The sequence below is a fragment of the Anomaloglossus baeobatrachus genome, chromosome 4 (genome assembly GCF_048569485.1).
Source record: "Anomaloglossus baeobatrachus isolate aAnoBae1 chromosome 4, aAnoBae1.hap1, whole genome shotgun sequence".
NCBI lineage: Eukaryota > Metazoa > Chordata > Amphibia > Anura > Aromobatidae > Anomaloglossus > Anomaloglossus baeobatrachus.
In genome coordinates this window covers 574,438,264-574,455,397 of record NC_134356.1, presented here as the reverse complement: position 1 = coordinate 574,455,397, position 17,134 = coordinate 574,438,264, and the positions used below count along the sequence as shown (strand labels likewise).

The 17,134-nt window shown below is 44.8% G+C and overlaps 1 protein-coding gene across 1 annotated transcript in view; it reads left to right on the top strand.

Annotated features, from left to right (window-relative positions):
- GOLM2 (golgi membrane protein 2) overlaps window positions 1–16,403 on the top strand; it is a 92,813-nt gene extending 76,410 nt beyond the window's left edge. The window contains 2 exon segments of the mRNA XM_075346097.1: window positions 5,054–5,221; window positions 14,348–16,403. Of these exon segments, the coding sequence (XP_075202212.1) occupies window positions 5,054–5,221; window positions 14,348–14,415 (236 nt within the window). The 3' untranslated portion in view covers window positions 14,416–16,403.
- The last annotated feature ends 731 nt before the right edge of the window (window positions 16,404–17,134 follow it).

Below are 17,134 nucleotides of genomic sequence, written 5' to 3'. Positions count from 1 at the left end.
TCGCTGCGGGATTTCACTCCATTGACTCCAATGTAATCGTGAAATCCCGCAGGGAATAACGCAGGCAGCAAATTCTGTGCGGTTCACTGCGTTTTCCTGCGTTATTCCCTGCGGTATTTTGCGGTTTACCTCCGGTAATGTACATCACTTGCTTGCGGTTTTGCAGGGAAGTGATGTCATTACAGGAAGAGGAAGCGGAGCAGAGAGTAAACACAAACACATCACAGACACACACATCACAGACACACAGACATCACAGACACATAGAACACACATAGAAAGAAAACGGAAATATAGAAAACCAAGAACGTGGGCTCCGCTGCATATTTACCATTCAGCCGAGGTAAGCACACAGCGGCGGCCCGGTATCCTCAGGCTGGGGAGGGAGAGGGGCAGGGTTAATGTCCCCCGCCTCACTCCCCCTCCGGCAGCCGAGAATATCAGCCGCAGCTGCCCCGGGACTGTCACATGCGTTATGCGGCAGCACCGGGAGTGTCCTCGGCTCTTCCTGCCGCCGTGTAGCAGTGGCGGTCAGGGTAATATAACAAGGGGTTAATGGTGGTGGATCACCGCCATTAACCCCAGGCTTGATCATGGCAGCGTCTATGTGACAGCTGACATCATCAACCCGTAAGTAAAGTGAAAAAAACACAGACACCGAAAAATCCTTTATTTTAAATAAAACCAACAAGCCTCGTTCACCATTTTATTAACCCCTCCCGCAACAAAACTCCGGCATAATCCACAGCTCCGGCTCCGGCGTCCTGCACTGCTGACATCCAGCCGCGACTGTCACAGACACAGGCTGAATGCAGCAGACAGCAGAGGTAATTACCGGTCATTTCCCACGGCCGGTAATGTGAACTCACTGCCGACCGTGGAAAATGCAGCGATCTGTCATCTATCTATCCCTCTATCTATTCTTCTGTCTCTTTATCTATCTATCTATCTATCTACTATCTCAGAATTAAATGACTTTTTTTTTTTTTTTTTCAATGTGCTTTATTGCATTGAATGCAATAAAGCACATCCCAACCTGCACACGGCAAAACCGCGGCAATACCGCGAATAATACCGCGGTAAAACCGCAGCCAACCGCATGCGGTTTTCGGGTGCGGTTTCCCGCGGTTTTTTACCGCGGGTGCGGTAATCTTTGAGAGCATGCGGAATTTTCTCAAGAAAATTCCATTTCCCAGTGCGCACATAGCCTTAAAAGAACAATCACCTTTCCTGACATGTTTCTGGGGAGTACAAGTATCTGCTGAAACAAGGTTTTGAGAGTGTCCACAGATCCAATTAGTGCCTGATATTCTGCATTGATCACTACCATGTTAGATAGTATTTAGTGTTTTATTTGTTTTGTGCTTTTTTTTTTTTTTTTTTTTTTTTTTTTTTTTTTTTACAGCATCTAAAAGAAATGTCATATTTTTGTAGCAAATTCTCCAAGTTTTGAAGGGCGAGATTTTTATACTAAGGATATATTAGAGATACAGTATGTATATATGTATAAAAAGTGTTCATGCCCCATGAACATACATTTTTTTTCATGTTACACCCACAAACTTAAATGTATTTTATATGATATACCAGCACTAAATAGCCAGTATTTGTGAAGTGTAAAGGAAATGTTACATGGTTTTCTAAACCTTTTTAGAAATATTACGGTAATCTGAAAATTGTGACGTGCATTTATATTCAGCCCCCTGAGTCAGTACTTTGTAGGACCACCTTTTACTGCAATTACTGCTATCAGTCTTTTGGGGGATGTCTCTCCCAGCTTTGCACATCTAGAGGTGATATTTTTGCCCATTCTTCTTTGCAAAATAGCGGTAGCTCAGTAAGATTGGATGGAGGCGTCTGTGAACAGAAATTGTCAAGTCTTGTCACAGATTCTCAATGGGATTTAGGGCTGGGCAATTGACACACATGAATATGCTTTGATTTAAACCATCCATTGTAGCTTTGGCAGTATGTTTAGTCTTGTTGTCCTGCTGGAAGGTGGACCTCTGCCCCAGTGTCGTCTTTTGCAGCCTCTAACAAGTTTTCCTTCAGGATTGCCCTGTGTTTTAGTCCGATCCATCTTGCCATTATCTCTGACCAACTTCCCTGTCTCTGATGGAAAAAAAGCGCCTCCCCACAGCATGATGCTGCCACCACCACCATGTGTGACGGTGGGGATGGTGTTTTTAGGGTGATGTGCAGTGTTCGTTTTTGACAACACATAGCGTTTTGCATTTAGCCCAAAAAGTTCTACTTTGGTCTCGTGTGTGTGTGTGTGTGTGTGTGTGTGTGTGTGTGTGTGTGTGTGTGTGCATATATACATAGAGTGGCTCCTACTTGGATCTTATCTTTTAAGTGTAACTATCTGTTTAATTTTCATTTTATAAATTTCATCAGACACATTTGCTTCTTTTTGTGCCAGAATTGATCAGTCCCATAACTGAGATAGGAGATGACAGTTGGTGCTGATGAGATTCTATGATGATGGGAGGAGCTAGAGGAAGAGCTCCTCCCTCCTCTACATAGAATCTCATCAGTAACAGCTGCCATCTTCTCTCAATAATGGGAAAGTCTTCACTGAATACAGATTTTACCTCGCGGATGAGTTTTGATAATGACTGATCAATTCTGGCAGAGAAAGAAGCAGATTTGTCTGATAAGATTTATTACAGAGTTGCTTATTTTCATACGTACTATTGATTTATGAAATAAAATTTAAAACCACAGTTACACTTTGTCTACTGCCTTAATAATCAGGGATTATCACACGAGACATTTATGCCAGAAATGTCTGTTACTTGCAGGTTCCACCTCCTGTGAGTTGCACCTGTCTTCAGATTTGGGGTCTCGATCCCTCATCCGTGGCCTGTGAGTGGGGGGCAGTAGCACATGTGCGGTTTGTCTGTTAGGCTACTTTCACACTTGCGTTGGACGGCTATCGTTGCTATCTGCAGCCTTGAGGAATTACGGTAACCGTTGCAGGAAACCGTTATATTCCTCATAGACTTCTGTTAGCTATGGATGGTCTTGCGTTGCATCCGCTGCATGACGCAACGTTGTTATTTTGACGCTGCGTCGGGCGGAGGGAACGCAGCATGTAGCGTTTTTTGAGCAGCGCAATCTGTAGGATTTCGCTGTGCATAATCTCTGGCTCCCTGCACACGTAACCAGGGTAAACATGGGGTTACTAAGCAATTCGCTTTGCCTAGTTACCCGATATTTACCCTGGCTACGTGTGCAGGGAGCCAGACACTTTCCCGCTCGGCTACGCCCCCTCCCGCACTCCACTCCACATGTGTACACACACACACACACACACACACACACACACACACAAATATGTACACACACACAAATATGCACACACACACAAATATGCACACACACACAAATATGCACACACACACAAATATGCACACACACACAAATATGCACACACACACAAATATGTACACACACACATATATGTACACACACACATATATATATATGTACACACACACAAACACACATATATGTACACACACACATATATGTACACACACACATATATGTACACACACACACATATATGTACACACACACACATATATGTACACACACACACATATATATATATGTACACACACACACACACTCACCTGTCCCCAGCCTTGCATTCCTCGCTGCACTGACGTCCTCAGCGCCATGGTCCAGCTCTGCTCCACCCACCCCGCACTCCACCCCCCCTCACACATTCTCGGCGGCCGAACGATCAGCTGATCACCCGACGACCGGCAGCTGTGAGCGATCAGCTGATCACCCGGCGACCGGCTGCTGTGAGCGATCAGCTGATCACCCGGCAACCGGCTGCTGTGAGCAATCAGCTGATCGTTCACAATAGTCTGCCGCAGGTAAAACTAAAGAAGAAAAAAAAAAATTGTTTTGTACGATCCGTTGTGCCACTAAATGCAACACATCCGTTGCATCCGTCACACAACGCAATGCAATGGATGCCGTTCAACGCAAGTGTGAAACTAGCCTTATAGGCGTTGTCTGTTGTATTCAGAATGACCCCAACAATGAGTGTAGAGAGGTATCGTGTGTCCCTCCAGCCCTCCTCTCACTGGTGGTCATGTATACCATGTCTCTAATGAAACAACCCCTTTAAGGAGCCTTCTTTGCAGCCTAATGTTAATGCCTTGCCCCCTGTTAATCTACCGTGCATGTGCTCTTTACTCTGGGTTTGGGCTGCACCCCATCTACAGTGCTCAGTACATGTGCTCTTTACTCTGGGTTTGGGCTGCACCCCATCTACAGTGCTCAGTACATGTGCTCTTTACTCTGGGTTTGGGCTGCACCCCATCTACAGTGCTCAGTACATGTGCTCTTTACTCCGGGTTTGGGCTGCACCCCATCTACAGTGCTCAGTACATGTGCTCTTTACTCTGGGTTTGGGCTGCACCCCATCTACAGTGCTCAGTACATGTGCTCTTTACTCTGGGTTTGGGCTGCACCCCATCTACAGTGCTCATTATCTACAATTTATTTCTTTGCTGTTTTGATTGATATCAATATTATTAGTTTTGTTTTTCACTTTATTATTTTCTGATCACGTTTTTGTATACTTTGCACTGTGGTATTATTGTGTGTCCTATTTCATGTAACTAATGTATTGGAGTTGCAGAATGCTATGTTATGCTAGTAACCAGCGAGACTCCAGTTTTTATGAAACTGCTACTCCCAGCATGGCTGCTGCAGGCTGTTAGGGCATGATGGGAGTTGTAGTTCCCCAACAGCTTGAGTGCTCCAGGTTGCTGACCTCTGTTACCCTTTCCCTTCCCCACCCCTTATCGGACCCTCCAGGCTTTCTGAGGCAGAGGTACTATGGATCTCCTGTCCCGGACTCTGCTGCTCATTTTTAGGTCTCGGCATTACTTTGACAACTCTTGGGGATAAAGTCCTGTCCTGTCTTTGCTGATGTTTCCTAATTTTCTCACATTCTCCTTTCTTCTCTCCTGCCCTTCCATCCCTTTTTTTTTTTTTTTGCTCCTTCCCACTCCCGACTTCCCAGGTCGGTTTTTTGATGAGAATGAGTCCCCCGTAGATGCTCAACATGGTTCTAAAGTGGCAGATTATAACGGGGATGATGGTAACGTGGGTGAGTACGAGGCAGACAAGCAGGCAGAGCTGGCCTACAATGAGGAAGAGGATGGTGATGGGGGAGAAGAAGACGTACAAGGTGAGCGTGGGCTCTGCCTGCGTCAAATTATCCCCCTGTTCTATACAATCCAGCTCCGGATTATCCAGGTCACGTGACACTCGGCACAAGAGAGTCTGCTATTTATAACCGTGTCACAGCTATGGCTTTCAATACATTTATTGCTGGAGACATTAGATGGCTGTGCCGTTTTGTGCTTCATTCTGCATGCCCGATTGCTGTGCATGAATCCCTCACTGCCGGCTGCCTCGGTGTTAGCACCTTGTAAGATGCGATGCTCTGCACTTCTAGTATTAGTCTGCATGTTTCTCCTCTATTTCTTCCTTCTTGCTCATTTACGTATGTTGCATTTTACTCTCCGGCATCCGTCTTGTGTTTAGATTTCCTCTGGTTTGTGGTGTTACAACCATTTCATCTTTCTCTGCATTCATTATAAGTGTCATGAAGTATCTGGAGCTGATCATGGTACTTGGCGTCGTCCATGCTTGCTGTGATAGCAATTTGCCATCGTGTTACAGAGAGAATGTGCATGATAATTAGTCATGTGTGTCACCAATTATAACATTGTGCATATGATCTGGGTTTTGGACAAGACTATTTTAAGGAGCTTTTATACTGTACATTGTATTTTTGTTATTTTTTTTTCTTCATCAAATTTAGTTTATCTGCACCTTTCAGACTTTTTGGTCTATGCAAACCACTCCTGGAAGCCAAGCTGGTCCTTTTCTTTTAAAAGCCCAGAAAAGGTGGCCTTACACACAGAAAAGGTGGCCTTACACACAGAAAATGTGGCCTTACACACAGAAAATGTGGCCTTACACACAGAAAATGTGGCCTTACACACAGAAAAGGTGGCCTTACACACAGAAAAGGTGGCCTTACACACAGAAAAGGTGGCCTTACACACAGAAAAGGTGGCCTTACACACAGAAAAGGTGGCCTTACACACAGAAAAGGTGGCCTTACACACAGAAAAGGTGGCCTTACACACAGAAAAGGTGGCCTTACACTTAAAGGGAACCAATCACCAGGATTTTCGTATATAACCTAAAACCAGTGCTATACTGGCACTATCAGGGTGATTCTATACATACCTTTAGTGATCAGCTCGGATATATATTTTTTGTACTCCAAGAAAGTAAAGTTTATAAAATCGGCAGCTTCTTGAGTGACAGCAGCTGAGGAGCAGATAATATCTGGGGGTATTCACACTTATCCCCTCCCCCTGTTAGAATTCGCATAAATATTATACAATCGATTTACTTTTTCATTAACAGGACCTGTGTGAGGTCATACCCATGTGACCAGAAGGGGCGGGGCCTCAACCAATAGGAAAATGTTGCTTCATGATATCAGCTTTGTTGGCTGAAGCCCCGCCCCTTCTGGTCACATGGGTATGACCTCACAGGTCCTGCAAAGGAAATTGTATAATACTTATGCTAATTCTAACAGGGGTGGGGATAGCTATGAATACCCCCCAGATATTATCTGATCATCAGCTGCTGTCACTCAAGAAGCTGATGATTTTATAAACTTTACTTTCTTGGATTTCCAAACCTAAACATCTGAGCTGACCACTAATTGTATGTATAGAATCAGCCTGATGGTGCCAGTATAGCACTGGCTTTAGGTTATATACGAAAATCCTCGTGATTGGTTCCCTTTTAAAGGGGTTTTCTAGAAATAGGTTTTGTCGACCTATTCACTTTTTTGCTAGGTTGAAATAATAAAGGGCTGATGAGGAGGGTGACTAACCACTCTTTTTATTTATTTTAACCTTGTGCAAGTTGATAGATTGAAGAATCCTATTTCTGGAAAACTCCTTTAAGATATCTGTTGGCCACTTTCAATCTCCTGACACCTATTTCTCCTGATGCCCATCAAAAAACATACACTCCTAGTCGAGTGATCCTGGTTCCTCAAATCGGTGATGGATTGTGCATCAACTCTTGAGATACGTCCAATCCTGATGGTGTAAGAAATATAATTACATGCTCTAATATGGTCCCAGACACTATGGAGGAGGGGAAGTTTCCAATATTCAAATGCTATAAACCGTTCTATGTGGAATTGCAGAAGACCAGAGTAGCCTAAACCTGAGGGAACTAGTCACCTCATTTATACTGCTCAAACTTTAGGCCGGGAATCATTGTGAGGGATGAGCAGAGTCCACCGCCGCCCCTGGCTGGCTCTTTTCAGCGCCGCCAAAAGTGATAGTCAGATCTCTCCCTTAGCGAGACCTGTCAATCGCCTCTAGGGCAGTGGGGAGCATCAGCTATAGGCACGCTGGACTAGTCTCGCCTCTCATTATGGTCACCGGACGGATCTTTAAATTTTACTTTACTGAAATGCCGGAGCATCTCAGAGAAAATAATGCTGCCAGGATCTGATTCATGTGGTTTGGGCAGCAAGACTCAGTTGACGGGTTCCCTCTAACCAGATTTTATTTATCTAGACAGCTTTTTCTCTTTTTTTTATTATGCATACATATAGCCTTTTACATAGTATGGTCAAAGGTCTGTGCAGAATATAAAACTCTGCAATATAGAAGCAGCTTTAAAATGAATTATATTATAGTTTTAGTACTTGGAGGGCTCGGTCCACTATAAAATGCTGCCATATTCCTCTCGGATTGCAGATTAATCCGTGTGAGATATATCCTGCACTAGGCCTTTGGTGGGGGGTTAGGGGGACATTCGGGTCACTAGGCCTTTGGTGGGGGTTAGGGGCAAATTCGGGTAACTGGAGGCATGATACAGCTGCTCCTAGTGATGAGTCCTGTATTCAGTGCAGTCTGATGTGTTAGGAGCTTAGTTCATCATATCCCAGGTATATAGAGAATATTATTGATTTTGGATCTCAGATTTACTGAAAAGTTATTAGTCAAAGTTGACTTTTAGTCCCTCACATTGAGAGAGAGAGAACATAAAATTCCATTCAATATTAAGGGTAGGGTCAGACGGTGCAGTCACAACACAGAAGAACAGGGGTGGGCAATTAATTTTCCCATGGGGCCGCATGAGAAATTGGGATGGTTTTAGAGGGCCGGACTAATATAATTAACTCGGTTATATATATATATATATATATATATATATATATATATATATATATATATATATATATAATTTATTACACACACAAACACGCATATATACTGTGCGTGTATAATATATTATTATTATTTATTATTATAGCGCCATTTATTCCATGGCGCTTTACAAGTGAAAGAGGGTATACGTACAACAATCATTAACAGTACAAGACAGACTGGTATAGGAGGAGAGAGGACCCTGCCCGCGAGGGCTCACAGTCTACAGGGAATGGGTGATGGTGCAATAGGTGAGGACAGAGCTGGTTGCGCAGTGGTCTACTGGGCTGAGGGCTATTGTAGGTTGTAGGCTTGTTGGAAGAGGTGGGTCTTGAGGTTCCTCTTGAAGCTTTCCACGGTAGGGGAGAGTCTGATGTGCTGAGGTAGAGCGTTCCAGAGTATGGGGGATGCACGGGAGAAATCTTGTACATATCTTGTATATATACACATACACACAATGTATACATACACACACAATCCCCATATACTACATCACTACACCCGCCACATACTACACCTGTAATATAAATCAGTATACACTACACCTGTAATAAACTGCAGCACATCACTATATACTACACCTGTGATAACATACATCACTACACCCCTATATACTACACTTGTATTATACTACATCACTACACCCCTATATACTACACTTGTATTATACTACATCACTACACCCCTATATACTACACTTGTATTATACTACATCACTACACCCCTATATACTACACTTGTATTATACTACACTCCTATATACTACACCTGTATTATACTACACCACTACACCCCTATAAACACCTGTATTATACTACACCACTACACCTGTAATATACTACACCACTACACCCTTATATACACCTGTAATATACTACACCACTACACCCCTATATACACCTGTATTATACTACACCCCTATAGACACCTGTATAATACAGGTGTATATAGGGGTGTAGTGGTGTAGTATAATACAGGTGTATATAGGGGTGTAGTATAATACAGGTGTATATAGGGGTGTAGTATAATACAGGTGTATATAGGGGTGTAGTATAATACAGGTGTATATAGGGGTGTAGTGGTGTAGTATAATACAGGTGTATATAGGGGTGTAGTATAATACAGGTGTATATAGGGGTGTAGTATTATACTACACTCCTATATACACCTGTATTATACTACACCACTACACACCTATAAAACTACACCACTACACCCCCCCCCCCCCCTATACCACACCTGTAAAACTACATTCCCATATACTAAACCACTACACCCCAAATATTTGTCAAAAGTTACCCCTCTCCCCCAGCCCCCCGCCTGCCCGCCCCCATTGTCCCCGCAGGTTACTAGTAACCACTCACCTCTCTTCTTATCGTTCCCGTCCTCAGACACCTCCGTATGAGCCCCCCGCTGAGCTGCTTCTCCTTCACATGGCCAGGCTGCGCCGACGCTGTATTCCTAGTAGCCCCCGCCGCTGCCTCTCTCCATACGGCCCCCGCCTCTGCAGCTTCTCCTGCCGGGCGGGAACTTTTCAAATGACACACGCGCGCCGTACTGACGATATCAGGGCGCGCGTGTGTCACAGAGAAAAGTGTCGGGCAAGGAACAGAGGAGAGATTCCTGCGTTCCGCTGCCTACACTGTGCGGAGCTTCAGGATCTGTCCTCTGTTTCCTACCCGACACGCAGCGTGTGATGAGGGTCAGGGCCGGCTCCAGGTTTTTTGTGGGCCCCGGGCGGAAGAGTCCCAGTGAGCCCCATCAACACGCAGACACACATACGTACACATACATATTTAAGGACAAACTCACAAAAATACATATAGAACAGACACATCTATACAGCCATATACACTGACATACATAGATACACATTATACATGCCTACAGACACACAGCTCTGCTGCATACATACAGACACACATAGCTCTGCTACAGACACACATAGCTCTGCTACAGACACACATAGCTCTGCTACAGACACACATAGCTCTGCTACAGACACACATAGCTCTGCTACAGACACACATAGCTCTGCTACAGACACACATAGCTCTGCTACATACAGACACACATAGCTCTGCTACATACATACACACATAGCTCTGCTACATACATACACACATAGCTCTGCTACATACAGACACACATAGCTCTGCTACATACAGACACACATAGCTCTGCTACATACATACACACATAGCTCTGCTACATACAGACACACATAGCTCTGCTACATACAGACACACATAGCTCTGCTACATACAGACACACATAGCTCTGCTACATACATACAGACACACATAGCTCTGCTACATACATACAGACACACATAGCTCTGCTACATACATACAGACACACATAGCTCTGCTACATACATACAGACACACATAGCTCTGCTACATACATACAGACACACATAGCTCTGCTACATACATACAGACACACATAGCTCTGCTACATACAGACACACATAGCTCTGCTACATACAGACACACATAGCTCTGCTACATACAGACACACATAGCTCTGCTACATACAGACACACATAGCTCTGCTACATACAGACACACATAGCTCTGCTACATACAGACACACATAGCTCTGCTACATACAGACACACATAGCTCTGCTACATACAGACACACATAGCTCTGCTACATACAGACACACATAGCTCTGCTACATACAGACACACATAGCTCTGCTACATACAGACACACATAGCTCTGCTACATACAGACACACATAGCTCTGCTACATACAGACACACATAGCTCTGCTACATACAGACACACATAGCTCTGCTACATACAGACACACATAGCTCTGCTACATACAGACACACATAGCTCTGCTACATACAGACACACATAGCTCTGCTACATACAGACACACATAGCTCTGCTACATACAGACACACATAGCTCTGCTACATACAGACACACATAGCTCTGCTACATACAGACACACATAGCTCTGCTACATACAGACACACATAGCTCTGCTACATACAGACACACATAGCTCTGCTACATACAGACACACATAGCTCTGCTACATACAGACACACATAGCTCTGCTACATACAGACACACATAGCTCTGCTACATACAGACACACATAGCTCTGCTACATACAGACACACATAGCTCTGCTACATACAGACACACATAGCTCTGCTACATACAGACACACATAGCTCTGCTACATACAGACACACATAGCTCTGCTACATACAGACACACATAGCTCTGCTACATACAGACACACATAGCTCTGCTACATACAGACACACATAGCTCTGCTACATACAGACACACATAGCTCTGCTACATACAGACACACATAGCTCTGCTACATACAGACACACATAGCTCTGCTACATACAGACACACATAGCTCTGCTACATACAGACACACATAGCTCTGCTACATACAGACACACATAGCTCTGCTACATACAGACACACATAGCTCTGCTACATACAGACACACATAGCTCTGCTACATACAGACACACATAGCTCTGCTACATACAGACACACATAGCTCTGCTACATACAGACACACATAGCTCTGCTACATACAGACACACATAGCTCTGCTACATACAGACACACATAGCTCTGCTACATACAGACACACATAGCTCTGCTACATACAGACACACATAGCTCTGCTACATACAGACACACATAGCTCTGCTACATACAGACACACATAGCTCTGCTACATACAGACACATGCGGCTCTGGGGCCCAGCACATACGGCACCGGGGAGGGGGGGGGGTTTGCAGGGAATACACCTAGGGGGGGAGAAGAGCCCATACAGCTCACCAGGGCCCATAAATCGGGGGGTGGGGAGGGCACATACCGCTCAGGTCACGGTGGAGAGGGGGCCCACACAGAGCCGGAAAGAAGCACTGTGCTGGGGGTCGCTGGCTGGCACTGCAACTCTTTCATCTGTGGGATGAGCACGACGCCGGCCGGTAGCTCCGCCCACAGATTAAGTTCAACCAGGAAGTCTTTGCTCCTTAAAGGGATGGCGCTGCAGATTCCTGCCGAGGACTGCGGTCCCCGGAACTCGGCCCGGGGGCAGCAGAACTAAGGCGAGTGGGCCCTGGCCAAGGGTCACCAGAACTGACAAGGCCGAGTGGGCCCCCCCGGCTCTCCAGGGCCCCGGCATTTGCCCGGGCACTGATGAGGGCAATCTGACCACGCGCCTCCCGGAGCCTGGAGCTCCGGACAACAGGTCAGATTGCCCTCATCAGTGACCGGCCAGCAAGGACGCCCTGAGCCAGGCGGGCCGGTCACAGAGAGTAGGCGGGCCGGATGTGGCCCGCGGGCCGCCCCTTGCCCAGGTCTGCAGAAGAAGCTCTGCCACCCGCGGCAGAATTTCAGCTGCACCATCTGGCCCTACCCTAAGGATATTAATCCCACCACATGATGGGGGGGAAACTTGAGGGCTGGAAAGGACAAAAACCAAATGGGAAGTGAATACAGATCCCTGTCTAGTATGATTGGCTTTTATATCCAAAGAGTGCCAATATTAGGGGTGTAAAGGGAAAATCTGCGCTCTTAGGCCATGTACACATGTTCAGTATTTGGTCAGTATTTTACCTCAGGATTTGTAAGATAAAACCAGGAGCGGGTGATAAATACAGATGTGGTGCCTTGTTTCTATTATACTTTTCCTCTGATTGTTCCCCCCCCTGTTTTTTGTCTTACAAATACTGAGGTAAAAAAAACTCTCCAAATATTTAACGTGTGCACATGGCCTTAGCTCCAGTTATGTCCCAAATGGTGTACGGAGTCTCAGGTTTAGAGTACTGGGAGCAGATAACATAAGCCATCTCTGGTAGTGATGAGACAACACTACAATGCTCGGGAAGCCAGCAGTTCAGTGCCCGGACGGGTGCCACTCGAGCACCCGAGTATAATACTAGTCAATGCTGGACTCCTCTAGCGGTTTTCTGGGAAATCTTACAGAAAAATGCTCGAGTTCCCGATTGACTTCCATTATACTCAGATGCTCGAGTCGTACCCATCTGGCCATCCAACTGCTCAATATGAGTACAAAGCACCCAAGCATAGTAGTGGTCACTCATTACTAATCTCTTCCGATATAGACTGGCTATGTAAGAGTCCATTTCATCTAATCAGAAAATGGATACAGCAACAATGTGAGAGCGTACATTGTTTTCCGGCACCACATCCAAAGAGAAAGATCTTTAAGGAAAGAAGTCTTCATTACAGATGGCAGCAGATTCCTGCCGGTTTGTAGTAAAAGACACAGGATGACCCAATTTTGAAGGGTTTATTCAATGAAAATAATGCCTTTTTCTAAAATTTGGACCCTCTGTTTATAAAAGCAGCTAAGGCTATGTTCAGATGGCAGGATTTCATACCTATAGTGACTCTGGATCAGACTGGGCATCATGGTCCACATACTGACTGAAATCCAGTCATCTGACCCCAGTGGCGGTATTGGATGCCAGCCGTACATGCAGCCAATATGAGATTAATGTCACTAGGAGAATGTGGTTTTTTTTTGGGGGGGGGGGGGGGGGGGTTCATGTTCTGTCCCATGGGGAATTTATAATCCCATAGACTATTCTGATCTGTAGGGACCATCATCTAGTGGTCTTTTGTCACTATGGACTATTAGTGTATGAAGTGTTCTAGTGACTAAAAGCATGGAAATCCAGTACCGCTCCTTGCCTGCTTAGGATATGTTTATACTGAGGTTTTTTTCCCTCAAGAGTTTTTGAAGTGAAAACTTTAAAAAAAAAAAAAGTGAAACCGATGAGTTTCTGCTCCAAAAACTCCTGAGGGGGCTGCCCCCTATGTGAACGTCATGCTGCCTCCCTGATCCCACAGATCTCCCCTCCGCTGACTACTGTAGGTCACATATCCATGTTCGCTTTCTCTTTCTTTTTTTTCTTCTTTCTTTTTTTTTTTTTAATTTGCATGTGATTTTGCATTTTAAGAGTTTTAACACTTATTTATTTGGGAAAATAATAACTTTTTTTTTTTTTTTCTGCTTTACTTAGATGATGAAAACGATGGACAAGTGGATGCAGCCGAATACAGAAAAGATCACTTTGGCGAGACCCTGTAACTTGTGGCCTGGATAAACGGAAGAATGGAATCAAACGTGCCAAGTGCTGGGGTCTTTCTCTAGTCTATGATTTGTACTGTAAGAGGAGGCTCAAAGACCAGGATCAGACGCCGTTCATACTGGTGCCGGGAGGATCAGACCTGTTCTATAGTTTCTTGCCCCTTTCTTTGTGGTTTGGGGCATTACGCAGTTGTAGTTGGGTCTACTCCTACAAAGGCCATCACAGTCAACTAGTGGCTGTAGAAGTTGAGCTTCCTCCATTGATTGACTTTTAATCTTTTTTTTTTTTCCCCCTCCTTTTGGCTGTAAATATGAACTTTTTGCTGCAAATTTTATTCTGGATTGAGAACGAGTAAGTTCTTAAATGAAATCCCTGGACGCTGATGACTGTGGTGTACATATCTTCTTCCCAGGAACATCCCCTGTAGAGGATCCGCTGCGCACATGATCACATTGTCGGACACGTTAGGATTTTTACTCTCTCAGTACGTCTGATAAATCATGACCTAGGGATTCTGACTTTGTGATGCAAGCCCCCACATCATGGGACTTCTTTGACCGGTTCTGTGTGAATTGAAGGGCCGCGTCTTAGAAAAAGCAGTGTCCAATCTTCCTAGTGTAAGCAGTGCAGCCAAGTACCAGATTCTCTGCAAATATATTTATATAATATTTGTATTTTGTATGTAATATGTGTATATAGACTCATGCACTGTACCATGTAACGCGTATGATCAAGCAGAAGATCTGCACCTTTAGGACCAGTCTTCACAGTCTACATATCATTCGGTGTCATTAGGGGCCCGAGAGTATTGCTGTTGGCTGATTCACCGCAAATGCCCCCTTATGGACTGCCATGTTCCTCTATGGACATAGATCAATGTACTCGTATAGTAAACCAGGCATTATTTGTATTCACCCTAGGGACTGGATGGCACAAGCAGTTTGGTAACTTTTTATTTCTTAGAGGACATCACATACAGCCTTAATTAATTCCAGTGCATGAATAGGAAAGGATCTAGACCTGTAATCCTGAAAAAGGGATCAAACTGCTGACTATTCTGCACCTCTTGGTAGAAATAGACTTAGTTCTGGCGCCCCAGTGCCCACCACAGCTCAGCCCGCATCTGTAAAATTGACGGGTACTCTCTGTCCACACGCAAACATTTTTTTTTTCTGTGGTAGTTTTCTCCATAGTGAGGATTGGATCCAGGTGATGATGGGGGGGAGATTAAGACCTTATTGTTTGGGAAAAGGAAACACCAAGCACTGTGGGTATTTATTGGTTTTCTGTGGATCTGGCACCACTGCTCAGTGGCGCCATCTACTGGGCTGAACGGTCAGTGTTATTTTAGGTTTTTGGAGTATTCGTTGTCCCAATTAATTAATTTGCCGAAAATGGACAGGTGACATACCGGTATGGCAAACATGTCCCACATCAAGTTACGTATCATCACAAGGACTCTTTTATTTATGCAAATATCGAAAAAGAGGGACTAAATGAACCATCCAGACCCCTGAATCTTACTTCTAAGACGGTCTGTCATATGCAATCATAGGCTGAGTGACAAGACGTATGGCCCCCACCATAGTTCATGCAGGGGATGGCACCTGGTTTAGTTGACAAGTTATTACTGTGAAAAGTGGCAGAAAAACTTAGTTTAGTTTCCAATCTTAAGAAAAAGATCTTTCTTTTGTCATTTTTGTTGACTCGGATGTGAACAGAGACGACCCATTTTTATGAATATTTCAGAGATTGTATTGTCCCTGGCGATTATTTGTCTGAAATACAGATTTCTTCTGTTAATTCTACAAGTCAAGCAGATTTGGTATTGGTTGTGTTGACATTTGTATGTTTTTGTACATGATTTGGCCCGCGGGCCATAGACTGCATTGGTGCTGTCTACAACTTGCCCTAAAACCTGTGTCCTTGTCCTGCAGTGTGGGAGAGCAACCTGTGTGGGACGTTCTTAATAAAGGTTGTAAAAAGGTTTTTTTTTCCATGGGAGCCTTATTCCAATGCACTTCATTTGCTTTACATTCAAGTAGACTGAATGGATTTGACCGAAAAAGAGAGCGACCAAAAGCCCTCGTCCCCAATACACAGATATCCGTTCCCAATAGTAAAGTGGACGACATTCTTCTTCACTAACCTCTCATGACACTCGTCCACCAAACTGAGCTTCTCTTTGGGGCTTCACAACATCTTGCGTTACATGTCCCCGGTCTGGCTATGGATCTGAATGAGCGGCATCCTATATGTCTACCATGTCGTTTGGGGTTCGACACCCTCAATCTGGCCAGGACCTACGACCTTAAAAGGGTTGTTCACTAGTTAGGAGTACTGGCCACATCGATATAATGCTCAGAAACAAGGTTTCTCTCAAATATCTTGTGTTGTCAATAGTGCCTGTTAGTGAAGCTATTGCGGACCGCTCATTCCATGACTTCTCAGTTCCGGTGATGTCACGTCAACTGAGGCCGGCCCTAGTCTCCGAGTGACTGGGCTGGGGGCAGAGTTTCCTCGCTAATCAAAATTCAGCTTCGCTCCTGCTTGCGGCGCTCTACAGCGAAAGAGAGAGCGCGTGAGATGCTGCGCTGTGACGCTGGGCTGCGATGAGCAGTGAAACTCCGCCCACAGCCCAGTCTCTCACGGAGACTGTGACCCGCCTCAGTTGACGTGACCTCACCGGATCTGAGAGGTCACGGAGCCCTGGGGGTC